This window comes from Pelophylax lessonae (genome assembly GCF_965119305.1).
Source record: "Pelophylax lessonae genome assembly, chromosome: 13".
NCBI classification, from domain to species: Eukaryota; Metazoa; Chordata; class Amphibia; order Anura; family Ranidae; genus Pelophylax; species Pelophylax lessonae.
Window position 1 is genome coordinate 105,473,171 of NC_138780.1, and position 25,122 is coordinate 105,498,292.

At 43.4% G+C, this 25,122-nt stretch overlaps 1 protein-coding gene across 1 annotated transcript in view; it reads right to left on the bottom strand.

Annotated features, from left to right (window-relative positions):
* DPH6 (diphthamine biosynthesis 6) overlaps positions 1 to 21,473 on the bottom strand; it is a 203,690-nt gene extending 182,217 nt beyond the window's left edge. The window contains exons 1-2 of the mRNA XM_082275013.1: positions 21,370 to 21,473; positions 7,533 to 7,627 (exon numbers count right to left, since the gene is read on the bottom strand). Coding sequence (XP_082131139.1) covers positions 7,533 to 7,627; positions 21,370 to 21,392 — 118 coding nt within the window. The 5' untranslated portion in view covers positions 21,393 to 21,473. The remainder of the gene's footprint in view (positions 1 to 7,532; positions 7,628 to 21,369) is intronic.
* Positions 21,474 to 25,122: the final 3,649 nt, after the last annotated feature.

Consider the following 25,122-nt stretch of genomic DNA (forward strand, 5'->3'; position numbering starts at 1 on the left):
ACACTGTACACTATATTGTCAAAAGTATTGGGATGCCTGCTTTTACACGCATATGAACTTTAATGGCATCCCAGTCTGCGTCCGTAGGGTTTAATATTGAGTTGGCCCACCCTTTACGGCTCTAACAGCTTTAACTCTTCTGGGAAGATGGTCCATAAGGTTTAGGAGTGTGTCTATAAAAATGTTTGACCATTCTTCCAGAAGCGCATTTGGGAGGTCAGGTACTGATGTTGGATAAGAAGGCCTGGCTCACAGTATCCACTCCAATTCATTCCAAAGGTGTTCTTTTGGGTTGAGGTCAGGAATCTGTGCAGGCCAGTCAAATTCCTCCACCCCAAATTCGCTCATCCATTTCTTTATGGTTTTATTTATTTCTTGGTATGCTGACGCCTTAGGAGTCACTGTAACTAAGGGCCAAAGCCCAACCCCTAAAAAACAACCCCACAAAATAATGATTTGGGTGAGTGCACAAAGCAAGATCCATAAAGACATGGATGAGAGAGTAATAGAATTATAATGAAGTGCTGTAGCACACACACATACACTATTTTGTCAAAAGTATTGGTACTGATGTTGGACGAAAAGGCGTGGCCCGCAGTCTCCACTCTAATTCATCCTAAAGTGGTTCTGATGGGTTGAGGTCAGGACTCTGTGGAGGAAACTCAAGTTTCTCCACCCCAAACTCGCTCATCCGTGTCTTTATCGACCTTGCTGAATTGGAGTGGAAACTGCAAGCCAGGCCCCTTCTCATTTTAACATCAGTAGCTGACCTTGGACAGCCAAGAGGGATAGTGGATGAGTTTCTGCCCGAGACAGTAGGCCGGGAGTCACCCTCAGAGATTTCGATCGAGTGCTCCCTTGGTGGTTGATGTATGCCACCGTCGTGACATTGTTCGACAGCACCTGGATGTTCCTGCCCGTCGTTTCTTTTTGGAAAGCGAGCAGGGATTTCCGTACTGCCGTGAGCTCCCTTAAGTTGGAGGAAACTTCCCGCCCTGTGTAGTTCCAGGCTCCCTGTCTTACCTGGTGGTCTATGTGGGCTCCCCTACAGAGGGCGCTTGCGTTTGTGGTGACTCTGACCTGGAAAAGCAGAAGCCAAAGCCTTCCCTTTGTCAGCAAGTCCTTTTTGAGACACCAAGCTAAGGACTTTCTGACAACAGGAATCTTCTCCACCAGGGAGGTTGTTTTTCCATCCCAATGGCTTAGGAGATGGCACTGTAGTGCTCTCATGTGAAATTGACCCCACTGAACAGCCGGAATGGAAGCAGACATGAGGCCTAGGAGGATCATTATGTTCCTTCTTGTTGCCCTGGTTGCGGTGATCAGCTGTTTTGTCGTGTTGGCCAGTTTTATTATCTTGTCTTTCGACAAGAAAATCCTTTGGGCCACTGAATATCATCCCTCTGGGATGGGATTCTGTTTGATTTTTGCGTGTTCATTTTCCAGCCTAGTGAGGTAAGGAAAATTTCAGTAGTTTGAAGGTATGCCAACACCTCTTCTTTTGTCTGACCATAGATTAGAAAGTCATTCATATATGGTACTATCTGGACTCCTTTCAATCGGAGCTCCTGCATGACTTCCGCCATGTTTTTTGTGAATATGCAAGAAGCGGACGAGATCTCAAAAAGAAGAGCCTGGTACTGAAAGACGGATTTGCCTTCTCGCTTGGATAGCAAACCTCAAAAATTTCTGATGGCTGGGATGGATCAGGACAAGGAGGTAAAGCATTCTTCAGGTCGAGGGTTACTAGAAAGGCTGCCTCTAGAACGGCCGTCACTAAATGGCAGCCCGCGGTCCATTGGCGGCCCGCACAATGCTTTCACCCGGACCGCGAGGCCGCCTCCTGTATTCATTCAATGGTTTGCTGGGACCGCGGGTGTCCCAGCAACCAGTGACGTGCTGTGTGTGCGCTGCGGCTCCCGGTGTCCTGTAGGGCCGCGAGTAGGGGCGTGACGTCACGCGCGCGCCCCGCCCCCCACTCCTGACTGCGGCTCCCATTCAGCCAGGCAGCGAGTTGGGGCGTGACATTATGTGCGCGCCCCGCCCCCCTGCTCGTGGCTTCTGGCTCGGCTCGGCTCCTGGCTCCAGGTATGTGGAGCACAAGGGGAGAAAGCAACGTGGTCAAAGCTGCACTTAAAGCTGATGGGAGGTTTTTAAAGTGTGCAGATTGATGGGCATATTTTGTAGCGCTCATTAGAGTGCCCCATAAAAAAAAAAATGTGCCCATCAGAGTGCCCCCTAACATAAAATGTGCCCATCAGCATGCCCCTTATTTTATGTTAAGGGGCACTCTAATGGGCATATTTAATGTTAAGGGGCACTCTAATGGGCATATTTAATGTTAAGGGGCACTCTAATGGGCATATTTTATGTTAAGGGGCACTCTAATGGGCAGATTTAATGTTAAGGGGCACTCTAATGGGCAGATTTAATTTTAAGGGGCACTCTAATGGGCAGATTTTATGTTAAGCGCAACGCTGATTTACACGTTTTGTTTTGCCCATTAGAGTGCCCCCTAACATAAAATGTGTCCTTCAGAGTGCCCCCTAACATAAAATGTGCCCTTCAGAGTGCCCGCTAACATAAAATGTGCCCATCAGAGTGCCCCCTAACATAAAATATGCCCATCAGCCTGCCCCTTATTTTATGTTAAGGGTCACGCTGATGGGCCTATTTTATGCTAAGGGGCACTCTGATGGGCATATTTTATGTTAGGGGGCACTCTGATGGGCACATTTTATGTTAGGGGGCACTCTGATGGGCACATTTTATGTTAGGGGGCACTCTGATGGGCACATTTTATGCTAGGGGGCACTCTGATGGGCACATTTTATGTTAGGGGGCACTCTGATGGGCATATTTTATGCTAAGGGGCACTCTGATGGGCATATTTTATGCTAAGGGACACGCTGAGGGGCATATTTTATGTTAAGGGGCACTCTAATGGCCATATTTTATGTTAAGAGCAACGCTGATTTACACGTTTTGTTTTGCCCATCAGAGTGCAACCTAACATAAAATGTGCCCATCAGAGTGCCCCCTAACATAAAATATGCCCATCAGAGTGCCCCCTAACATAAAATGTGCCCATCAGCGTGTCCCTTATTTTATGTTAAGGGTCACGCTGATGAGCAAAGTTTATGCTAAGGGCACATTTTATGTTAGGGGGCACTCTGATGGGCATATTCTATGTTAGGGGGCACTCGGATGGGCATATTTTATGTTAAGAGCAACGCTGATGGACATGTTTTGTTTTGCCCATCTTTCTGAGTCATAGCAAAGATTTCAGATTCGGACCTGGGCCCAAAGAAAATTTTAGCAACCGGACCTCCTTGAATTTTAATTCATTACCCCTGCTCTAGAAGAAAGGATCTTACTGAGAAGATGGATTCCATATTGAATTTCCTGTATTGGATCGATCGGTTGTGGCCATTCAGGTTTAGGATTAGGCGATGTTTGCCCTAGGGTTTAGCCCTAAGGAAAACTTGGGAGTAGAAACCTGATACTTGCTGAGAAGGATGTAGTTCTTTAATCACCCTTTCTTTAAATAGATATGTGACAGCCCCCTCCATGGCTTTCCTTAGGTATAGTGAATCTGAGAGAGTCGTGACAGGGAAGCTGGTTGGTGGCTTTGTCATGAATTCTTTCCTGTACGCCTCCTTGATTATCTGCAGAATGAAAGGGTTTGCACAGAAACTTTGCCATCGTTGGAAAAAGTAATCTTTCTACCACTAGTAGTCTGGCGTCATTGGGGTTTATCGCTGTTGGGCCCAGAGTTAGAGAAAAGGACGTTCAATTTCCCCTTGGTTTTGTTAAAGACCTATCTTCGTTGGGGATGTGTCTTTTCCTCTTTTGATTGAGTTTCTACTCTTGAGCGAAAAAAATACTTTTTCGGCTTTTCTTTTCTTTTGGATGGGAATCCTTCAGATTTCTCAGCTGACCTTACTAACAATTTCTCGAGCCCCGGACCCGAGAGTAAGCTACCGTCAAAGAGAATGTTACATACCTTATTCTTTGACGCAAAGGCTCCATTCCAGGTCTTGAGCAAGAGACCTCTCCTGGCCTCATTAATTAGGCCTGTGGTGCGAACTGAAAATCGAACAGCTTCCGCAGAGGCGTCAGCCATGTATGTCACTCTCTTTTCTATCAAAAGCAGGGAGTCCAGCACCTCCTCTGTGCCAGGGACTTTTTCCAGATGACCATGGAGTTGTTCTAGCCAGAATAACACATTGCTGGCTATGCAGGTATTGACTACGTTAGGCTGAAATCCTGCCGCCCCTGCCTGTTAAGCCCTCCTTGGTGTCACGTCTATTTTCTTATCCCCTGTTATGTAGATAGCCTTAAGGACTTCCTCCTTTTCTTCTGCTGGAAACGAGTGTTTAGGTATCTTTTGGGGTTCTGCCCGGCCTAAAGAGTCCTTTTCTCTTTTCTAGTTCGCCATCAGAATCAGAGCTATCTTGAAAGAGGAACTCCCCTTCCTCTTCAGAGTCGGAGGAGGTCAGCTGCAGCTGAGTGACGGTTGGAGATTTCTGAGTCTTCTCTCGAGGTGCACTCCTCGGATTAGCGGACAATGTTGATGGTTGATCCACACTTCTTGATTTCACTGATAGATGCCTGAAGGGATTTGAGAGTGAATGTTACTTCCTTCTTGAAATTTAGGAAGTCTTTTGCATACAGCTTAGACTCCTCGTTGATAACCTTTTTTTATGCAACTATGGCACAAAAGCTCGTCAGTATCCAGGGGAATCTTTACGCCGCAAGTGCGGCAGTACTTCTTTTTTGTTTTGTCTGCTGTTTCTGCAGCTTCCTGGGTTTTGGCAGTGAAATAGAAAAAAAAACAGACAGCGGGCAGCCTGACAAAGGAAGCTCCGGCTGGCTGATGAGTGACCTCTAGGCTCTTCACCCTCCCCACACTTGGCTTGAAGCAGGGGTGAGTGGAAAAGCATCCCCTTTCCCTGCCACTATTACAACACTGTTGTTTGTTTGACACTCACTGTGCTTCCTCCATTTAGCCACTAGATGGAGCCCACTTCATTAGAAGCCATTGAATCCAATATATAATTTTATTATTCAGGGATCAAGTATGTGTAGGTGCTCATTCCGTATTTAATGTATGGTTTAGGCTTTGTTAACCACACTAGTACTATCTCCCATTGTGTTATTGTTATCGAGTCCCTCGGATTCTATATTCTTCCCTCTTGCAATATGGCGGAATCAGCTTCGCTCATTACCGGATATCCGGTTGAGCGATGCATAAGAGATGGCGTCAGCACGCCGTCCGCACCTTTGAAAACGTCTTCTAGGACGAAACGTCGTTAGGTCAGGGCGTGCTGACGTCATCCCTGGAAGCGTTCCGAGTGAGCGGATGTGCTTAGCCATCCGGCCGGCGGCTTTACATGCTTCGTTTTTCTTTTGGAATGTAAGTGTATTTCTTTTAATCCATTAAACTAGTTGTTACGATTTTACACTATTGGCGTTTTCCTTTTATTTGGGATTGGCCTGTCTGACCTGCTGGGAACATCCTCTAACCTGACTCTGGTACCTGAGACTGCCTGCTATTAGTGCTGTATGCTGGAGGAGCGTATTTGGCCAGATCTTATCTTGAGCGATATACTACCTTGGTCTGGTAAGGGGCTCAGAGTTTCATTGTTGGCGTTCCTGGTGTGTTTAGGATCCTTCTTATTTCTGCCGTTTTTATTCCTAAATCTGGTAAGAGGCTATTAAATCGGTGGTGGTTCTCCTTCCTTCTTTGATTCTCCAACACTGGGATTGTCATTTATGTCCTTATACTATATATTTCTGGTAAACAGTTTCACAACTGGTGAGGGATACTCACACCTGCATGTGGTGTCATTTTTAAGGTGTTTATCATTGACACTTAGTGTTACGGTATTATGCTATGGAGTTTTCTCTTTTTTCTATGATTTATGACACCAAATTTTGAGTGTCCAACACACGATTTTCCACAATCAAGTCAGCCCTGCATGTGAATCTCTGCAATTATTGATTGCCTATTCGGTAAGCACATTACCTAAGAGACTCTGGATTGCTAGAGCGCTGATCAAGATTTACATCACTCTTCGATACATTCACGTTTACACATTGGGACTATACGTTTTTTGGACATTGATTTGTTCTACATCATTTAGCGCAACTTATTTATATATATTGTTTTTAGGGTGTGGTCACACTTGAAGTTGCGGCTATAATTTTTGTTTATTTACCTCTAGCGCAGTTATTTTCCTTTTTCACTACTACAACACCACCTGGTGCAGGAATGTCAAAGAGAATATTAGAAGTAGCAGGGAAAGCCCTGAGGAAACCACAGAGCTCTCCCCTGGGTATCCTCCATCCCTCCCCCAAAGGTGCCTGAAACTGGCTGCCTTACCTGTTGGATACAGGCAGAGGGAGGAAGTGTCAAGGGACGCCTGCCTTGGACCAGATAAAAATAACAGACTGGGGATGAATGTCATCTTCACTGCTCACGCTTGCAGGACAGGAAACACAAAAACTGAGGGGCAGCCGGTGAGCCTTTTTAAACCTATCTGTGCTTGTGCTTCCTGCAGGAGGAGGAGCCTATCTCTCTCATGGGACCATCCTGGAAGATGACTTTGGAAAAAAGTTTAGGCATGAAGGGGTTAAAGAGAACCTGTCACCACAAAAAAAAATAATCACATAGGGGACTTTTTACCCCCCTACAAGAAGGTTGAGCAAAAAAAAAATTTTTTTTTTTTAGCTGTAAAGAATTAAAGTTACACCCAAGCACATAATCCCACCCCCCCTCCCCCCGCCCAAAAAAAAAAAACAAATTGAGGCCCTCCACCCTCACATATATGCACGTACAAACGTAAACGCATGCGGCGGATCCCCTTTGCCTGGAAACATTGATTGGGATACACATGTTACAAATCACTGTGCAGGCTGGAATTCGAGCAATAGTTCTATTACCAGACCTCCTTCGTAACACTAAACTTATGACCTATAGGGGGCTTTTAAAGCTTTGCGAGCGCACACAAATTTAAGGTTTGACATGTTGGTTATCCATTTATTAGGTGCAACCTCGGTTTTTATATTACAAAAAATTGGGTAATATATTGCGTTTTTGTGCAAGCTAAAATTAATTTTTAATGTTTTTTTACTAAAATTGTGTGTTTCCAAAAAACGACCACGATTTGCTTTCAGAAAATATATATTGTTTGGAGGTCTTATATAAACTTCAGGCCTAAAATGTTTTTTTAAATGTGTGAAAAAAAAAACTGCTCTGGCAGCGAAAGGGTTAAAGGATAAGCTCACCTTCGGGAACATGTTACATGTTCTACCCGTAACCCATACCCTTTGTTAGTTAAAAAAAATATTTTTTAGCTGGCTCCTAGATTCAAACAAAATTTGTCAAGCCCTGCCATAGGCTTTTTTCTCTTCATACGCCCTGAACCTTTTTTCAGAGGTTTTAAGGACAAAGTAGCTTTTCTGATAACACCACTCCTCTAACTGCTATGCATCAATCCATACACATAAAATTATCCATACTTTACCTGCACTGTCAGGAGGCTTCAAGTTAGCAAGGGCAACGATTTGGTGACCCGCCGTGACACACTGCATCATATTGTAGCAACTGTCCTTTCCGCCACTAAAAAAGAAGATTTACACAATGTAAGGATCAAATAGTTGGAAACTTTGTGCAGAATCATACAGGTGGTGATATCTCATTTTGCAGGCCAAAACCATTACCTGAGAGACATTAACTTCAGCTATTTAACCTGGTCAAATACCTACAATTCGTCAAAAATACAGGCGGTATACACAATGAGATTGACTGTTTTGTTATTTTCCTAGAGGATAGTACAGAAAAATAGCAGAGATCTCTTTTTTCTGGAAAGGACAGCTTCCCAAAAAGGTTTAGTGCTTTATTATAGCGTATACAATTGCAAGACAAATAATATTGTAATTGAATGTAATTAGAAATTACCTTTCCTTTTCAATCTGCCGCTCTGTAATTTTTTGTAAAATGCATTATGGCAACCTGGAGGAGTTCTGTACACAGAACATCCCCCAGAAATGTAATTTCTAGCTTGTATGATTGGCTCACAGATTTTCCCAGAAGACTACACTAAGCTACAAGTCGGATTTTGGGCATCCCCTGCTACAAAAATTACATTTTTTGGTGAGATCCTTCCAAAAGGGAAATCACATCTGATAGAATGCAGACCCTGCCCCTTTTCTCAATAGAACCCTGAAAGTGCAGCTGATTGATCATTATAAAGACACTCCCATCCACATTCACTTCGCACATGGACACAGTCAAACAAATAGCTTTCTCAGAAAAAACAAAAGGTAGGACTCTGAAACAAAGTTTCTTAACCACTTCCATACAGAGCAGTTTGACACCCTTCCTGCCCAGACCAATTTTCAGCTTTCAGCACTCTCACACTTTGAATGACAATTGCTCAGTCATGCTACACTGTAACCAAACAAAATTTTTATCATTTTTTTCACACAAATAGAGCTTTCTTTTGGTGGTATTTGATCACAACTGGGGTTTTTTTTTTTCGTGATATATGCAAAAAAAGAGCAAAAATTTTGAAAAAAAAAAAACACTTTTTTTTAGTTTCAATTATAAAATTTTGCAAAAAATTAATTTTTCTTCATACATTTGGGCCAAAATGTATACTGCTACATGTCTCTGGTAAAATTAACCCAAATTAGTGTATATTATTTAGTCTGTGTGAAAGTTATTGAGTCTAGAAGCTATGGTACCAATTACTGAAAATTGATCACACCAGATGTACTGACTGCCTATCTCCTTTCTTGAGGCCCTGAAATGTCAGGACAGTACAAATACCCCCCAAATGACCCCTTTTTGTAAAGTAGACAGTCCAAGGTATTTAGTAAGAGGCATAGTGGGTTTTTTGAAGTTGTAATTTTTTCCCACAATTCTTGGGAAAATGAAGAAAAAATTTTTTTTTTCTTTTTTTTCCCACAAAGTTGTCAATTTATAAGCTATTTCTAACACATAGCATGTACACAGCAAAAATTACACCCAAAAATACATTCTGCTACTCCTTCCGAGTATGGCGATACCACATGTGTGAGACTTTTACACAGCCTGGCCACAAAAAGAGACTCCACGTCCAAGAAGCACCTTCAGGAGTTCTAGGAGCATAAATACACATAAAACTTTCTTACTACCTATCACACTTTTCAAGGCCCTAGAGCACCAATACAATGGAAAAGTCCACAAAATGACCCCATTTTGGAAAGCAAACACTCCAACGTATATTCTATGAGGCATTATGGGTCGTTTGAACGTGTCATTTTTTTCCACAAGTTTTTGGAAAATGTGGGAAACAAATGAAAACCTTTTTTTTTTACACAAAGTTGTCAATTTATAGGATATTTCTAACACATAGCATGTAAATAGCAAAAATTACACCCCAAAATACATTCTGCTACTCCTCCTGAGTATGGCGATACCACATGTGTGAGACTTTTACACAGCCTGGCCACATAAAGAGACTCCACATTCAACTAGCACCTTCAGGCGTTCTAGGAGCATAAATTACACACATCATTTTCAGACTACCTATCACACTTCTGAAGGCCCTAGAGCACCAAGACAATGGAAACACCCACAAAATGACCCCATTTTGGAAAGCAAACACTCCAACGTATATTCTATGAGGCATTATGGGTCTTTTGAACGCGTCATTTTTTTCCACAAGTTTTTGGAAAATGTGGGAAAAAAATTAAAACCTTTTTTTTTTTACACAAAGTTGTCAATTTATAGGATATTTCTAACACATAGAATGGAAATAGCAAAAATTACACTCCAAAATACATTCTGCTACTCCTCCTGAGTATGGCGATACCACATGTGTGAGACTTTTACACAGCCTGGCCACATAAAGAGACTCCACATTCAACTAGCATCTTCAGGCGTTCTAGGAGCATAAATTACACACATCATTTTCGGACTACCTATCACACTTCTGAAGGCCCTAGAGCACCAAGACAATGGAAACACCCACAAAATGACCCCATTTTGGAAAGCAAACACTCCAACGTATATTCTATGAGGCATTATGGGTCTTTTGAGCGCGTCATTTTTTTCCACAAGTTTTTGGAAAATGTGGGAAAAAAATTAAAACTTTTTTTTTTACACAAAGTTGTCAATTTATAGGATATTTCTAACACATAGCATGAAAATAGCAAAAATTACACCCCAAAATACATTCTGCTACTCCTCCTGAGTATGGCGATACCACATGTGTGAGACTTTTACACAGCCTGGCCACATAAAGAGACTCCACATTCAACTAGCATCTTCAGGCGTTCTAGGAGCATAAATTACACACATCATTTTCGGACTACCTATCACACTTCTGAAGGCCCTAGAGCACCAAGACAATGGAAACACCCACAAAATGACCCCATTTTGGAAAGCAAACACTCCAACGTATATTCTATGAGGCATTATGGGTCTTTTGAACGTGTCATTTTTTTCCACAAGTTTTTGGAAAATGTGGGAAAAAAATTAAAACCTTTTTTTTTTTACACAACGTTGTCGATTTATTGGATATTCCTAACACATAGCATGTATACAGCAAAAATGACACCCCAAAATACATTCTGCCACTCCTCCTGAGTATGGCAATACCACATGTGTGAGACTTTTTCACAGCCTAGCCATATAGAGGGGCACAACATTCAAGGAGCACTATCATGCATCCTAGCCACTTGCCTAGGCCTATTTTTGACATTTGGTATTTACAAGCTAAAATCAGTTGTTTTTACTAGAAAACTACTTAGAACCCCCAAACATTATATATTTTTTTTTAGCAGAGACCCTAGAGAATAAAATAGAGATTATTGCAATATTTTTTATCACACCGTATTTGCGCAGCGGTCTTCCAAACGCAATTTTTTTAAAAAAAAATCACTTTTTTTAATTAAAAAATAAGAAAGCAGTAAAGTTAGCTAAATTTTTTTCCATAATGTGAAAGATAATGTTATGCCGAGTAAATAGATACCCAACATGTCATGCTTCAAAATTGCGCACGCTCACGGAATGGCGACAAACTTCGGTACTTAAAAATCCCCATAGGCGACATTTTAAAAATTTCTACAGGTTGCCATCTTAGAGTTACAGAGGAGATCTAGGGCTCAAATTATTGCTCTTGCTCTAACGATCGCGGTGATACCTCACATGTGTGGTTTGAACAGCGTTTACATATGTGGGCGGGGTTTCTGTATGCGTCCGCTTCTGCGCGCGAGCTAACGGGGACAGGGTGCTTTAATTTTTTTTTTTTTTACTATTTATTTTATTATTTTTTATTTTTACACCGTTTAAAAAAAAAAAAAAAAATTGATAATTTTTATTTCTATTACAAGGAATGTAAACATTTCTTGTAATAGAAATAGGCACGACAGGACCTCTTTTTTGTAAGATCTGGGGTCAAAAAGTCCTCAGATCTCACAAGTACACTAAAAGATAGAAAAAAAAATAAAAATAAAAATAAATAAATAAAATAAAATGAAAAAAAAAAAAAAGGGACCTTTAAACTGGTTGCTAGGCAACAACGTTTGCCGTAGCTCCGGTCCTCCAAGACCATAGAGTCGAGTGAGGGCAAGCTTGCCCTCACTCAACATCCTGTCCATGAGGATCCGGGACCGGATCGTTTTCCCCGCTGCCGGCGGGTCCGGTAAGCGGGGAAAAGGACCGGGACGCGGCGGGAGGGGGGGGGTCACCTCTTCCGCCATCCCGGAAGGGTGATCCCGCGGCGAATCCGCCGCTGGGACCACCCTTATCGGAAAGCCAACTGTCCACCGTTTAAAAAAATACCAGGGTTATGGCAGCTATCTGCTGCCATAACACCGGTTTTTAGGTTTAAACCGAGAACGTATATATACATTGGCCGGTTGGCAAGTGGCTAGGGACATAAATCACACACAAATTCCTGACAACCTATCACATTTTTGAAGGCCCCTAACACATAGCATAATACATACCAAAATACATTCTGCTGAGCAAAGGATAAACAAAAAAATACCTGTGGTTTTAGCAGTGCAGTGGTTCAGGCAGCAGGCAGGAACGTAGACAGCGACAGGGAAAGGATTGTCCAGGCAGCAGGCAGGAATACTGTCCATAGTCAGTACAGGCAGCAGGCACAGATATTGTCAGCACAGCCAAAGAATTGGTCCAGGTAGCAGGCAGGTCAGCAGCAGAAAAAGGATTGTCCATGCAGCAGGCAGGAATACTGTCCATAATTAGTACAGGCAGCAGGCAGAGATATGGTCAGTACAGCCCAATTATTGGTCCAGGCAACAGGCACATGTTCCATAAAAAGTCCTGGGTCAGTGCAGGCAGGGATATGATCAGCACAGCCAAAGTATTGGTCCAGGCAGCAGGCAGGACCATCAAGCTTAGGGCCTCGGTCGGGAAAGAATGGGGACAGGGGTAGAGGCTTCTCCCACCCAAATCGCTTTGAAGCCTCCGGACTCCAGACCCTGTTCTGAGTTTACAAACCCAGAGAAATCCAAAAACTGGTTTTCTCATATCAGAACGCTATATTCTGAAGCCCCTCACAAAAGTGAGACCCCTGTGTCATTTTGAATCCCACTACTACAGTAGCAGGGCGAAGGATCAGTTTAAGTGGCAGGCAAAAAACATGGTCGTAACAGGCCGAGGTCAGTGCAGGTAAAAGGCAGAAATAGACGGTAGGCTAAGGCAAAATCGATAAACAGTCCAGGGTCAGTTCACTTGAAAGGCAGAAACATGGCGGATAAACAATGCAGACGGCAGGCAGAGGCATCGTCGATAAACAGTCCAGGGTCAGTTCACTTGAAAGGCAGAAACATGGCGGATAAACAATGCAGACGGCAGGCAGAGACATAGTCGATATACAGGCCAGGGTCGGTTCACAAGGAAGGCAGTGATATGGTTGGTTGAGGCAGCAGGAAAATATTCAGCAGTGAAATATGGGCTAAAAGTTTAGGGCAGTGTGATATATTTTGAAGCATTCTCCAATGCAAAGGCCAGGTTGGGAGGGACAATCGGTACAATGGAAACTGGTGTCTTTCCTAATTCCTCTTTTGCTACACACCCGACACTTTTTTTGGCGTCTTCTTCCGGTTTGTGATGGTGGGATATGGAAAGGGAAATGGCGCTCATGAAGTCTGCTGACACAATCCGAACGAATGATTTCTGGGGGGGATCCTTGCTGGTAAATGAGGGCAGTGGCAGTGTCTTCAATAAACTGGAGGAAGGGGATTGGTGTTGTTGTGGACTTTTTATAGGTGACAAAGGCATTGTACATGGCCAAATGGAAAAAGTACATTGCAAGCTTTTTGTACCAAAAGAGGGTCTTTCGTGTCGGGAGATAGGGCTGCAGCATTTGATCGTTTAAATCCACCCCCCCCCCCCCCATGTACTTATTGTACTCGTGGATGCAAGCAGGCTTTTGAACGGAACTTCGAACGGAACCGCGTCATCTTCGAATTTCCACTGAGGTGTCATTGTGGATGGTGGACATGAGGTAAACGTCCTTACTATCCCTCCACTTCAAAGCCATTACCTCCTCGTTCCTAAGGCTTGCGGATTCCCCAATTCGTAATTGAGTGGTGATAAGACTCTGCGGGAAGCCCATCCGGTTTTTTCTTACTGTACCGCAGGCCAAGGTTTTCTTCAGGTACAGGTGGCGGAAAAGGGGCAAACTGGTATAATAGTTGTCCATATAAATATGGTACCCCTTTTGCAGCAATGGGAAGGCTAGGTCCCAGACAATCTTCCCACTTACTCCCATGTACGTTGGGCACTCAGGGGGCTGGAGCTCAGAGTCTCTGCCTTCGTACACGCGAAAGGCGTACACATATCCCGTTTGGCTTTCACAGAGCTTGTTTAGTTTTAAGCCGTACCTAGCCCTCTTGCTGGGAATATACTGCTTAAATGCCAGCCGGCCTGTGAAGTGGACCAGTGATTCATCCACAGCGATCTTTTGGTCAGGGACATAGACTTCAGGGAACCGTCTAGAAAAGTAATCAATTAGGGGGCGAATTTTGTAGAGTTTATCGTAATTGGGATCATCTCGGGGAGGGCACTGGGAATTATCGTTGAAATGCAGGAAGCGCATTATAGCATCATAGCGGGACCTGGGCATGACTGAAGAATAAATTGGCATGTGGTGGATGGGTTTGGTGGACCAATAAGAATGCAGCTCATTTTTTTTTGTAACCCCCATATTGATTGTAAGGCCCAAAAAAACTTTGAACTCTTCTACTGTTATGGGTCTCCATTCAAAAGGACGGGAATGATATGAGGTGGGGTTGTTCTCGATAAACTGTTGGGCAAAAAGATTTGTTTGGTCCACGATGTTTTGAAGGAACTCCAAAGGGAAAAATAAATTAAAAAAATCAATCAGAATAAAATTTTGGGTGTTGACCTGCAAACCTGGCTGTGCTGTGAAGGGGGGGATTGTAGCTGACCCAGAGCTAGAAGGCAGCCACAATGGGTTTGCCAAGGCATCCGGAAGCTGCATTTGGGCTCTTCTTCTTTGGGGCTGGTGTGAAATCCCAGTACTTGTACTGGGCATTTCCTCCTGGGGTCCAGCACCGTTGGCGTTTGCCGATTGGCCATTGGCGCTGCTGGTGTCTGCCTGATTTTCAGTGCGGCGTCTTCTAGGCCGAACTTCTTCCTCCTCCGATTCAGTGCCGGATGTAAAGCCTTCAAAGGGCTCAAATTCTGAACCGGATTCAGAAATTGTTTCAGCGTCGGAAGGTGAGAGCTCCCCGCTGCCGTCACTCATCATGGATATCATTTCACAGGCCTGTTCGGCGGTGAAAACCCTTTTGGACTGTGACATGGTGGATGAAGGGTGACAGGTAATTGGGTACTTTGCTGGGCAGGTGACAGGCAGGTGACAGGTACTGATGAGCAGGTGGCAGGTACTCGGGTACTCCAATAGGCAGGTGAAAGGTACTCGGGTACTCTGATGGGCAGGTGATAGGTACTGATGGGTACTGATGAGTAGTACTGATTCTGATAGGTGTTACTGATGGGTACTGATGATCAGTACTGATACTGATAGATACTGATGGGTACTGATGAGCAGGCGGGTACTTCAGGCGTCAGGTACTCTGATGAGCAGTTGGAAGGTACTCGGGTACTCTGATGGGTAGGTGGAAGGTACTCGGGTACTCTGATGGGTAGGTGGAAGGTACACGGGTATGCTGATGGGTAGGTGACAGGTACTCGGGTACCCTGATGGGTAGGTGACAGGTACTCGGGTACCCTGATGGGAAGGGAAAAGGTACTCGGGTACGTTGATGGGCAGGTAACAGGTACTCAGATGGGCAGGTGACAGGTACTCAGATGGGCAGGTGACAGGTACTCAGATGGGCAGGTGACAGGTACTCAGATGGGCAGGTCCTCTTTATTTGATGGGGGCAATCAGGCAATCAGGGCACAGTAATTGTAGCAAGTACTTTCACTGGTAACTCACTGTTAGCTGATCTCCTCACACTGGATCGGTGTGTGAGGAGAAGAGCCTGGCAACAGTGAGTTACCCTCATCTTTGTTGACATTTGTGACCGGCTGTGATTGGACACAGCCGGTCACGTGGTAAAGAGCCAATTTCATTGGCTCTTTACCAAGATCGGGGATTGGCTCTGTCCAAGGGACGAGCCTCGTCCCCGATCACTGCTCTGCGCGCCCCCGGGGGCGCGCATTGCAGAGAGAACGAGCGGCTCGTGCTTGAGCCGCTCATGTGATCGGCTGTGATTGACACAGCCGATCACGTGGTAAACAGCCAATTTCTATTGGCTGTTTACCTTGATCAGGGATGGGCTATGTCCGAGGGACGAGCCTCATCCCTGATCGCGCCGCTGCGCGCCGCCGGGGGCGCGCACTGGCAGCTAGAGCGGGCGGACGTCATATGACGCCCGCCCGGATCCGCACAACCACCCTGCCGACGTCATATTACTATGACTCGGTATGGAAGTGGTTAAAATCCCTGCAGTGTACAAGGAACACAGAGGGGCATGATTTTTTCTCAACAAAAGTGGACCTATTCTTTAAATAAAGATTCTTCACAGAACTTTAGCATTTCAGTAGTTTAAACCAGTCTTTCCCAACCTTTTTTCAGTCAAGGCACCCTTTAAAATTATAAACAGTCTTAAGGCACCCTTTAAAATTATAAACAGTCTTAAGGCACCCTTTAAAATTATAAACAGTCTTAAGGCACCCTTTAAAATTATAAACAGTCTTAAGGCACCCTTTAAAATTATGGACAGTCTTGAGGCACCCCATTCAAAAATGTAAAAAACAATTCTAATAGTTTTACATAATGCAGCAACATCCACATATAGGATGTCCAACGTTACTGGTGATTTATTCTTTCAAAGCAAATAACTTTTGCACACTGGTACTGACTAGTATTCATATGTTTCTCTTCTCCTTTAAATATTTCAGCTAATGTGACCCCAGTGCTGAGGGAGAGGAGCACAGGAGGGTCAAGTCAGGATACTGTGGAGGCAACAGGCATCATCTTTATCAACTGATGACGTCATTGGTTGTTAGGATGCCAGTGTCTAGAAAGTCGTAATGGTGCATAATGAAAACCCATGGTTTTGTGTAATTAAGAGGCAGGCTTGATCCACCTGCTGGCTTGTATACAAATTTTGATCAAATTTTAGGCATTTTGCCAAGGCACCCCAGGGTGCCTGGACAGACTGGTTGAAAAAGGCTGGTTTAAACAGTACATAGAATAGCAATCCCTTCTCAGGGTGGCTAAGCAATGATGCATGTGGTAGAGCCTTCACACACGCACTGAGGCCTTTGAACAGGCCATTTTTTCTGGCATCACTAGCCTCCAAGTGCTGCGTGCTTGCAGCCCATTGTATTTATTAGGACACAAGGGCTGCACGGACACAGACACTCATCGTGTCACAGGCGTGCAGGAAGTGCTCACCTGCACCCATAGGCCTGTTACATTAGGATGAACGGCTGTGTCCGTGCAGCCGCTGCATTCAAATCGTTTTCAATGGGCTGCCTGCATACAGCACCTGGAGGCTAAGAGGTGCCAGTAAAACCAACCAGTTAAGAGTAAGGCTCCTTTCACACACTCTGTCCGTTGGACGGAGTCCGTTTTTCTCAGCGGGGGATCGAGCAGCCGATCCCCCGCTGAGCAGCAGGAGGACAGCTGTGTCTCCGCGCTGTGTGCGGAGACACAGCTGACAGTTCCCCATGGATCTCTATGGGGGAAATCGGATGTCAACGGACCGTCAGTCCGTTCTCACCCGATCCCATCCGATCCGCTGGATGGATGGAAAATAGGATTTCCATCCGTCCAGATTTGACGGATCGGATCGGGTTGGATGTCAGCGGACATGTCTCCGCTGACATCCGATGCCCCATAGGAATGCATGGGGGGACCGTTCAGATCCACCAAAAAAACGGACAGGCGGATCTGAACGGTCCGCCTGTGTGAAAGGGGCCTTAATCAGTCTCAGCATCAGTGTGAAAGAGGCCTAAAGGTCCCCTATCTCAAAAAATATTTTATTCTGATATCTATATGCTGCGAATATATGTAATCATACTATTTAGAATATAAGGTGCCCAGGGCGCAGGTGCTGCATAAATCCTGCCATTCAAGTGGCTCTACACAGCCATACTCTTGTATATAGTACAAGTACACAGAGTTTTGCATTTGGAAAATACTTTGACCCTGTATACAGTCACGCATCACTTGAATGGTAGGCTGTACGCAGCACCTTTGGCTTTTTGGGTGAGGGAAAGCAAAAGGAAATTTACACTAGGCATAACAAATACATAGAAATCCCCACATGAAACCCTTAAAAAAAAAAAATGTTTAAACTGCTTAGGCCCCCTGGAAGTCAGAATTCCCAACCCCCATTATTGGCAGTTTTGCTGGACAACTTGGTCTCTGTAAATGTCTAGAAAATCTAAATATTTTCTGAAATCAAACAACCTGCAGAACTCCCACGTTTGTATGTTGCACAATATTTGCATACATGTTTAGGAAATCTATATTTTGAATAATAAATACAGTAAATATGTTTAGTAAATCACAATAACAATTTCAACAACATATAAAAGATAAGACTTTGCTGAGTTATTAAATACCAAAAATGTCTAACCTCAAAACTGTGTGTGCTCGGCTCGTAAAACCATGAAAAATTATGACACACAAATCTGTCAATAGGCAAAACATTAAAAAAAAAAAAAAAAAACCTTGCATTCTTATTACTTTAAAGTTTAACATAAATAATGAATACATTATTTTTCTACATCTGGTGTGTGTGGAAACACCTAAAAGATGTTGCATAACAGCGGTTTACAAATGCCTGCGTATCTTGTCTGTGCAAGTGGTTCTTTTAATGTGTTTTATAATGTTTTATTTATTTTTTTTTATGCAGAATACTTTGGTTGAACTTTTATCGAACAAGATAACCAGGAAATGAGGAAATCCCCCAAACTAAAAAAACAAAAACAAAAAATCCAGGAAACCATGCCAATGGGGAGTTTCAGTAGCCTATCAATCCAAAGAAATGCAGGGACCTGCACCTATCTGAACTCCAAAGACCCCCCCCCCCCCCCCCAATCATTGTACACATGCCTCACCTTCAAACAGGATTAATAAAGTCATACCACTCCGAAGTGCTGCTAGGGAAATAACTGGATGTTTCCATTTGTGCAAGTCCCTGGGGTATTTCAACAGCAGCACTTCGGAGTGGTGTGACTCTATAAATCCTGTTGGAAGGTGAGGCAAGAATACAGTGATGGGGGGGGGTCCTTGGAATTCAGGTTCTGGATGTTTCCATTTGTGCAGATCCCTGCATATCTTTGGACTGATAGGCTACTGCAACTCCCCCTAGGGCATTGTTTCCTGGATGGATTCCTGGACACCATTTCCACATTGGCTCCCTACAGTGCCTTCCATGCTTGGAGCCATGCATTAAGAGGTTTTATACCAGACCTGTTCACACCCCACTTTGGGGTTTCTTTGTGATATGGATTTGGCAACCATATCCAACTGCACCCCATGAAGAAGCTATAAGTGTGAAACGCGTTGGGTATTTGTACCCCTCTTGGATATATGTTTGTTTATTTACCACAACCTGCTGGTACACTTGTACAGGCATGAAAGTCAATAATTACATGGCGCTCTCTGATGTTGGTGGGTGGCACACCATGGGGGGAAAAAAGAAAACGGTAAAAATTTTAAAAAATGTATGTTTATATTAATTTCATCATTATTATATATATTTTTTCATAATTTTTTCTTTTTCCATTTTTTCATTTTTATTCATATTTTACCTTTTCATTATCCTCTACATGTCTATTTCCACACCGTTGGTGTGTACCGCACCTCCCCCATGGGCTAAATAATGGCAAGAAAGTGCGTTCACCAATTGCCCTGCCTCATTGTGGCCCCAGGTGGTGAACCTATACCGGGTGACCCCCCCCAAAAAATGGATTCCTGACTTACATCCTGTACCTACTTGTGACCATACATTCTTACATATCTACATACCTAGATATAGTTTGATATATCCTGGTAGCATCACCCATTTATTGCCATAAGCCTCCTCAGCTTTCCGGTCACACACGTTTACAATGTTCATAATCCCATTGCTACATTATGCACTGTTATAGGTGCACCCTGGCACTGTACCCTTATCATTTCATGTGTTTTCCCCTCTCTTGTAAAATGGTTCTTTTCCCCACCATTGTATTTATGTGAATGTTTTAAATATGGACTCATCATGGCTTGTGCCATGCCTTCAGTGACTTTCCCTGTTAATCTAATGCAGAGATTATGCTTGCAGCCACGTCCTGCTAGCACCCCGGCCCACCTTTTTGGGCCCTGCCCCCTCCGGACTGACGCTCCAATGAATTTCTCATTGACAGGGTATATAATCCCTGTCCGTGGATAATCAATAAGGTGTATATATCAGCGCGACTAAATAAAATACCGCACACTAGTAAAAAGTAATAAATAAAATGATAGCTGCAGCCCTATCAAAATATGTAAACCACTGCAGGGTCACGCCACCAAGTTGGAGTCCTGAGATTTAATGGAGGACTAGGGCTCCCTGATCCATTGTCCCGGTTAGCAGTGTGTGTTTAGAAGGAAAAGGAGAGGGAGATCTAATGCTCTCTGTATAAATCGTTTATTTAAAATATATATCTATATCTATATATACATCCCCGCTCAAGTGACCGGTGGCTCCGATGTCCGCTGGTCACTTGTGATCTCCCGCTGCAGAGGGAGAAAGGCAGACAGCTGACAGAAAGGCAGACGGCTGATGTAAACACAGCCGCCTGTCATTCTCCCTGGTGTAACTTCAGAGACTACACGATCCTGGTATGTAGGATCGTATGTCTCTGTTGTTACATCACAAGCCATGCCCCTCTACAGTTAGAATCACACCCCTAGGGACACACTTAACCCCTTCCCTGCCAGTGTCATTTTACAGTAACAGTGTATATATGTAGCACTGATTACTGTAGTAATGTTACTGGTACCCCAAAAAGGGGCTTAAGTGGTTAATAACATTAAATTACAATATGATTTGTGTCGCAATTGTATACGCTATATTGTTTTTTCTTTGTTTTGTATTTTTTATCCCACGAAAGTGGAATTACCTTTTAAATTGATGAAGAAATTAGTTTATTATTTTTTTTTATTGGATATTTTTTTAATAGCAGAAAGTAAAGAATACTGTTTTTTTTTTCCAAATTTTGGTCGTTCTTTGCTTATAGTGCAAAAAAAAAAAAAAAAAAAATTATAAATCAGAGAAGTAGGTAAATACCACAAAAAAAAGCTCTATTTAAATTTTATTTGGGTACAGCGTCGCACGGTCGCGCAATTGTCAGTAAAGGTAACACAGTGCCGTATCGCAAAAAAAAAATGACCTGGTCGTGAAGGTGGGTAAACCTTCCGGAAGTCAAGTGGTTAAATAACGCTGTCAGAATTAGTGAACACACTGAGCAAGAGCTGACAATTCATCAAAAACATTCGAACCGCTTTCCTGTCAGCTGCAGGGTTTGCATAGTTTGCTACTTATTATTGAAATTGGCTCATAGCAAAGATGGAAACGCCTGTATATATTATATCATTAAATCTATCAGTTTTAATGATTTCATAGCGGAGGGTGTTGCAGGATGAGGTGTTATCACTGTACAGCAATGTAAAAAGTGTGAATGAATCTGGAATACAAATAAACATGAAGTATTGAGCAGCAAGGGTCAGTACAATAGAAAGCTCCTCAGTATGTGGACTCTCAGCTCACACAGCACTGCCAGCCTGCCTGCCCTCACTCACAATGTCTCTGCTCATCCTAATGTATCACCTGATTAAAGCCACCACCCTCATTGTGGGAACAGGTTCTCTTCAATGCTGCTCGGCTCTGCTTCTCCTAACCAGGAAGTGTCTGCACATGTGGCTCTGTGTATCAGGACCCCAAACACTTAGGTGACTACTGTAATGCCTGTACAGAGTGCAGCAGGCAGATCGAAAACAGCCTAATGTAGCCTGTGAAAGATCACAGCAATCTTATAACTAGCAGACAGCTACTTTATACTTCTGTTTTTTTTATACAGCACAAAGTATACACAACTATTGTATAAAAATGAATAAGTGGCACAACAGCAAAATGTGTACAAAGCAGAGACTGACAGGGGAGTGTTTAAAAAAAATAATAATTGGAAATCCATCACCCAGATTCATTCACTGACATTGTTGCTTTTTAAAGGGTAACTCCACTTTCGTGGAGGAAAAAAATAGCAAATAAAGAAAAAACAATATAGTGTATACAATTTCGACACAAATCATATTGTAATTGAATGTTATTAAAAATTACCTTTCCTTTTCAATCTGCAGCTGTTGTAATTTTATGAAAATGCAATGCAATATGGCTACCTGGAGCTGTTCTGTACACAGAATGTATACTGACCACACCACAGACATCATTTCCTGCTTGTGTGATTGGCTCACCAATTTTCCCAGAAGTCTACACTAAGATACAAGTCAGATTTCTGGCATCCCCTGCAACAAAAATATCATTTTTGGTGAACACGTCTAAAGGGATGCAGACACAGCAGATTTCCTCATTAGGCACCTTTCACACTGGCTTTCCGATCAGATCTGCCTGTCAGTTTTTTAGGCAGACCTGATCGCATGCTCCATGCACCTCTATGGGGCAGCGGATGTCAGCGGTGACATGTCCGCTGACACCCGCTGCTATCTGATCCGATCCTGTCCGTGAAATCCAGATAGATGGAAACCCTATTTTCCATTGGTCTGGAGGATCAGATTGGATAGGATCAGATGAAAACGGACAGGCGGTCAGTTATCATCCGATCTCCCATAGAGGAGAGCAGGGATCTGACAAGTCTGTCTCTGCAAAGTAAGCGGGGAAGGACCTGTCATCAGCTCAGCTCAGCGGGGATCGGCGGAGTTTATATCAAAATCGCCTAAACTGTTTTTAAGAAATGTGAGCAGCTTTTTTGCTTTTTAAATAGAATTTTGGTGGATATCAAATCTCACCACCGACAGACGCTGCCAGTTTTCGTCCCGGTGTCTCCTCTGGTCACTGCATAGCCACGTACTGACGTGTTTCGTCATTTTCTACTTTGTCACAGGGGACTACACTGAATTTATGTTATAGAGCAGCAGCACATGGGTGTATCAGCACAAGGAACAGCACTGGGTGTTATGCATTATATGGACTCATTTTGATACATAGTTACATTTTTGTTTGTATTGTCACAGTGCTACTTGTAAAGTGAAACACTGTAACTTTTTTTGTTTGTATTTATAAATATGTTATGGTGGCAGCAGTGAAATTAATCAGCATAGATAATGGTATGCATCTGCTTTTTCATTTTTGTTTTTGTATAAGAGAGATTTAATAGTTTCATAGCACAGTTTTTTTTCTCATATGTATTCCACTGTTGATGATATTTGCCTACTCTGTATACTATCTGTACCCTTCCCCAGTTTGCATTTTGTACCCCTATTTTTTATTTATTTTTTTTAAAGTGAAAAAATAACCCTAACTACATCTATTCTTAAAAATGTTCCCCACCCCCTCCTCCTTCCTATCTTGCCTAACCTGTATAAAAAAAATCTCTGTACTTACCTATTTCTAATTCACTCCAATCCAGTTACATTATCTTGTAGCTCTGTGTAAGGTGGTGCTCAACAATGGCTCTGAATTCCAAGACCTATGAAGTCACCCATAGCTTCCTATCCCCTGCAGCATTTATTCACTGACACAGGGTAGCGGGAGCTGTGGGATCACATGACCAGATTAAAAATAAGTAGGTATGCAGATCTTTTTTTATCCAAGTTAGGCAGGAAAGATAGGAGAAAGGGGAAGGAACATTTTAGGAATAGATATAGTTAGGCTTTTCTTCCACTTAAAATTCTGCTTGTAAATTACAGGATACAAGGGTAACACTGCTACAGCAGGCCCAATGGTCAATTTCCTAATTTTCTGTTGTCCCAGACCCTTAAAGCTGAAGTCCAGCGGCTGATACTACTACAGTATCATATGGTGCTTACAGCCATGTGATGGTGCTATGAGCTGGTTGTCCAGTGCACCCTGTGCCTTTAGGGAGGGGTGGGCTCCCTCCAGGCTCACCTGCCCTCTTCCTATCCATTATAATGCATGTGCTTCTACTATGAAGGCTCCCAAAATTTAGAGCTAGGACTGCAGATAATACTGGGATGCCGTGTAGTGGCCCTGCAGCTTACACTTATATTTGCAAATGTGTGCTAATTAAACCCCTGGGTTTTTTTTAGGATATTTCAGTTGGTTGCAGGCTGGTCGGTAAGTTGAGCTGGGAATTTTCTTTGGTTTTGTTTGACATGCATCGCCCTTCCATGTGCTCCTTGCTGCAAAGGCCAATTATAGGTAGAGGCAGTGGCCATTTGTTTGTATAAATGGTAAATTTCCCTAATTTCTTGTTGTCCTAGACCCTTAAGGCTGAAGTCCAGTAGCTGATGCTACTGCAGTATCATATGGTGCTTACAGCCACTGAATAACTTAGTAATATTAGTTATATGTAGCACTGCCCCCTAGAGGCCTGCTGAATATAACATTTTCTGGATTCCCCTGGGTTATCCGTAGCAACTGCTTGCAGAAACTTAGCACTTTAAGAACTTGGCTCAATGATCAATCCAGGGGATGTTGTTTTGTAGTTTTAATTGGAACTAGGATAGGAGAAGGGATGAGTGGGATACTCCAACTAGTAACTATTCACAGTATTGAGGACATCTGACTTAAGGATGCGGCAAGGCCGCTGCTTCACTCTGCCACTGGAATGAAGATAGAATAAATGTTCCTGCTTGTAATTATCTTCAGGGTTCTAACTTGGCACCCGCTTTCTCTCTTACTATGTGCTGACACCTGTCCACTGACTCTACACTCTTTAGTGGGCCCCTTCCTGGGCAGACCCCCAGGCAAGTTCCTCTGTACTCACGGTCACTGTTTTTCCAGAGTCACCGTTGCCCTCAACTCCAACAGTCAGCTTCTCCTGGACCTCTGGATTCAGCCACACACACTCTGGTTCACTAAACAGACCGCCTGTGACCACCATCCAGTGCTGCAGAAGAGGATACAGCCGTCACCCTCCTTCTGGGACCTGGCTTCCCCCCCAAAGACCTCCTGCCTCATGTGCTCCTGGCTTTTATACCCTGTCCCATAATGCATCACTCTCTATGCCAAACCCATGGGATAGTAGCAAAGCCTGTGTGACATTAGCTGGGTTTCCTCCACTGTCCAGCGTGCCTCCCCATTGGACACAATGGGACACTTCCTTAGCCCAAATGCATCGTTTGTAGGAGGAGTTTTCATTTTTCCCACAATTGTCCTATCAGGCTTCAAGACCCTTAAGTCTCTAACTGAACATGTCTAGACAGCGCTGATTGGCCCTGTGCTAATCACATAAACCCTCCCAAGAAAAAAAAATCATCCATCAATCAAGATTTGACATCCCACCCACTGTGTTCTTTTTTAGTTACTGGGCAGGAGGTAGAGACTGGGCTGTCATTTAGGATCTGTATACATGCCCACATGTGTGATGTTAATACCATGTGT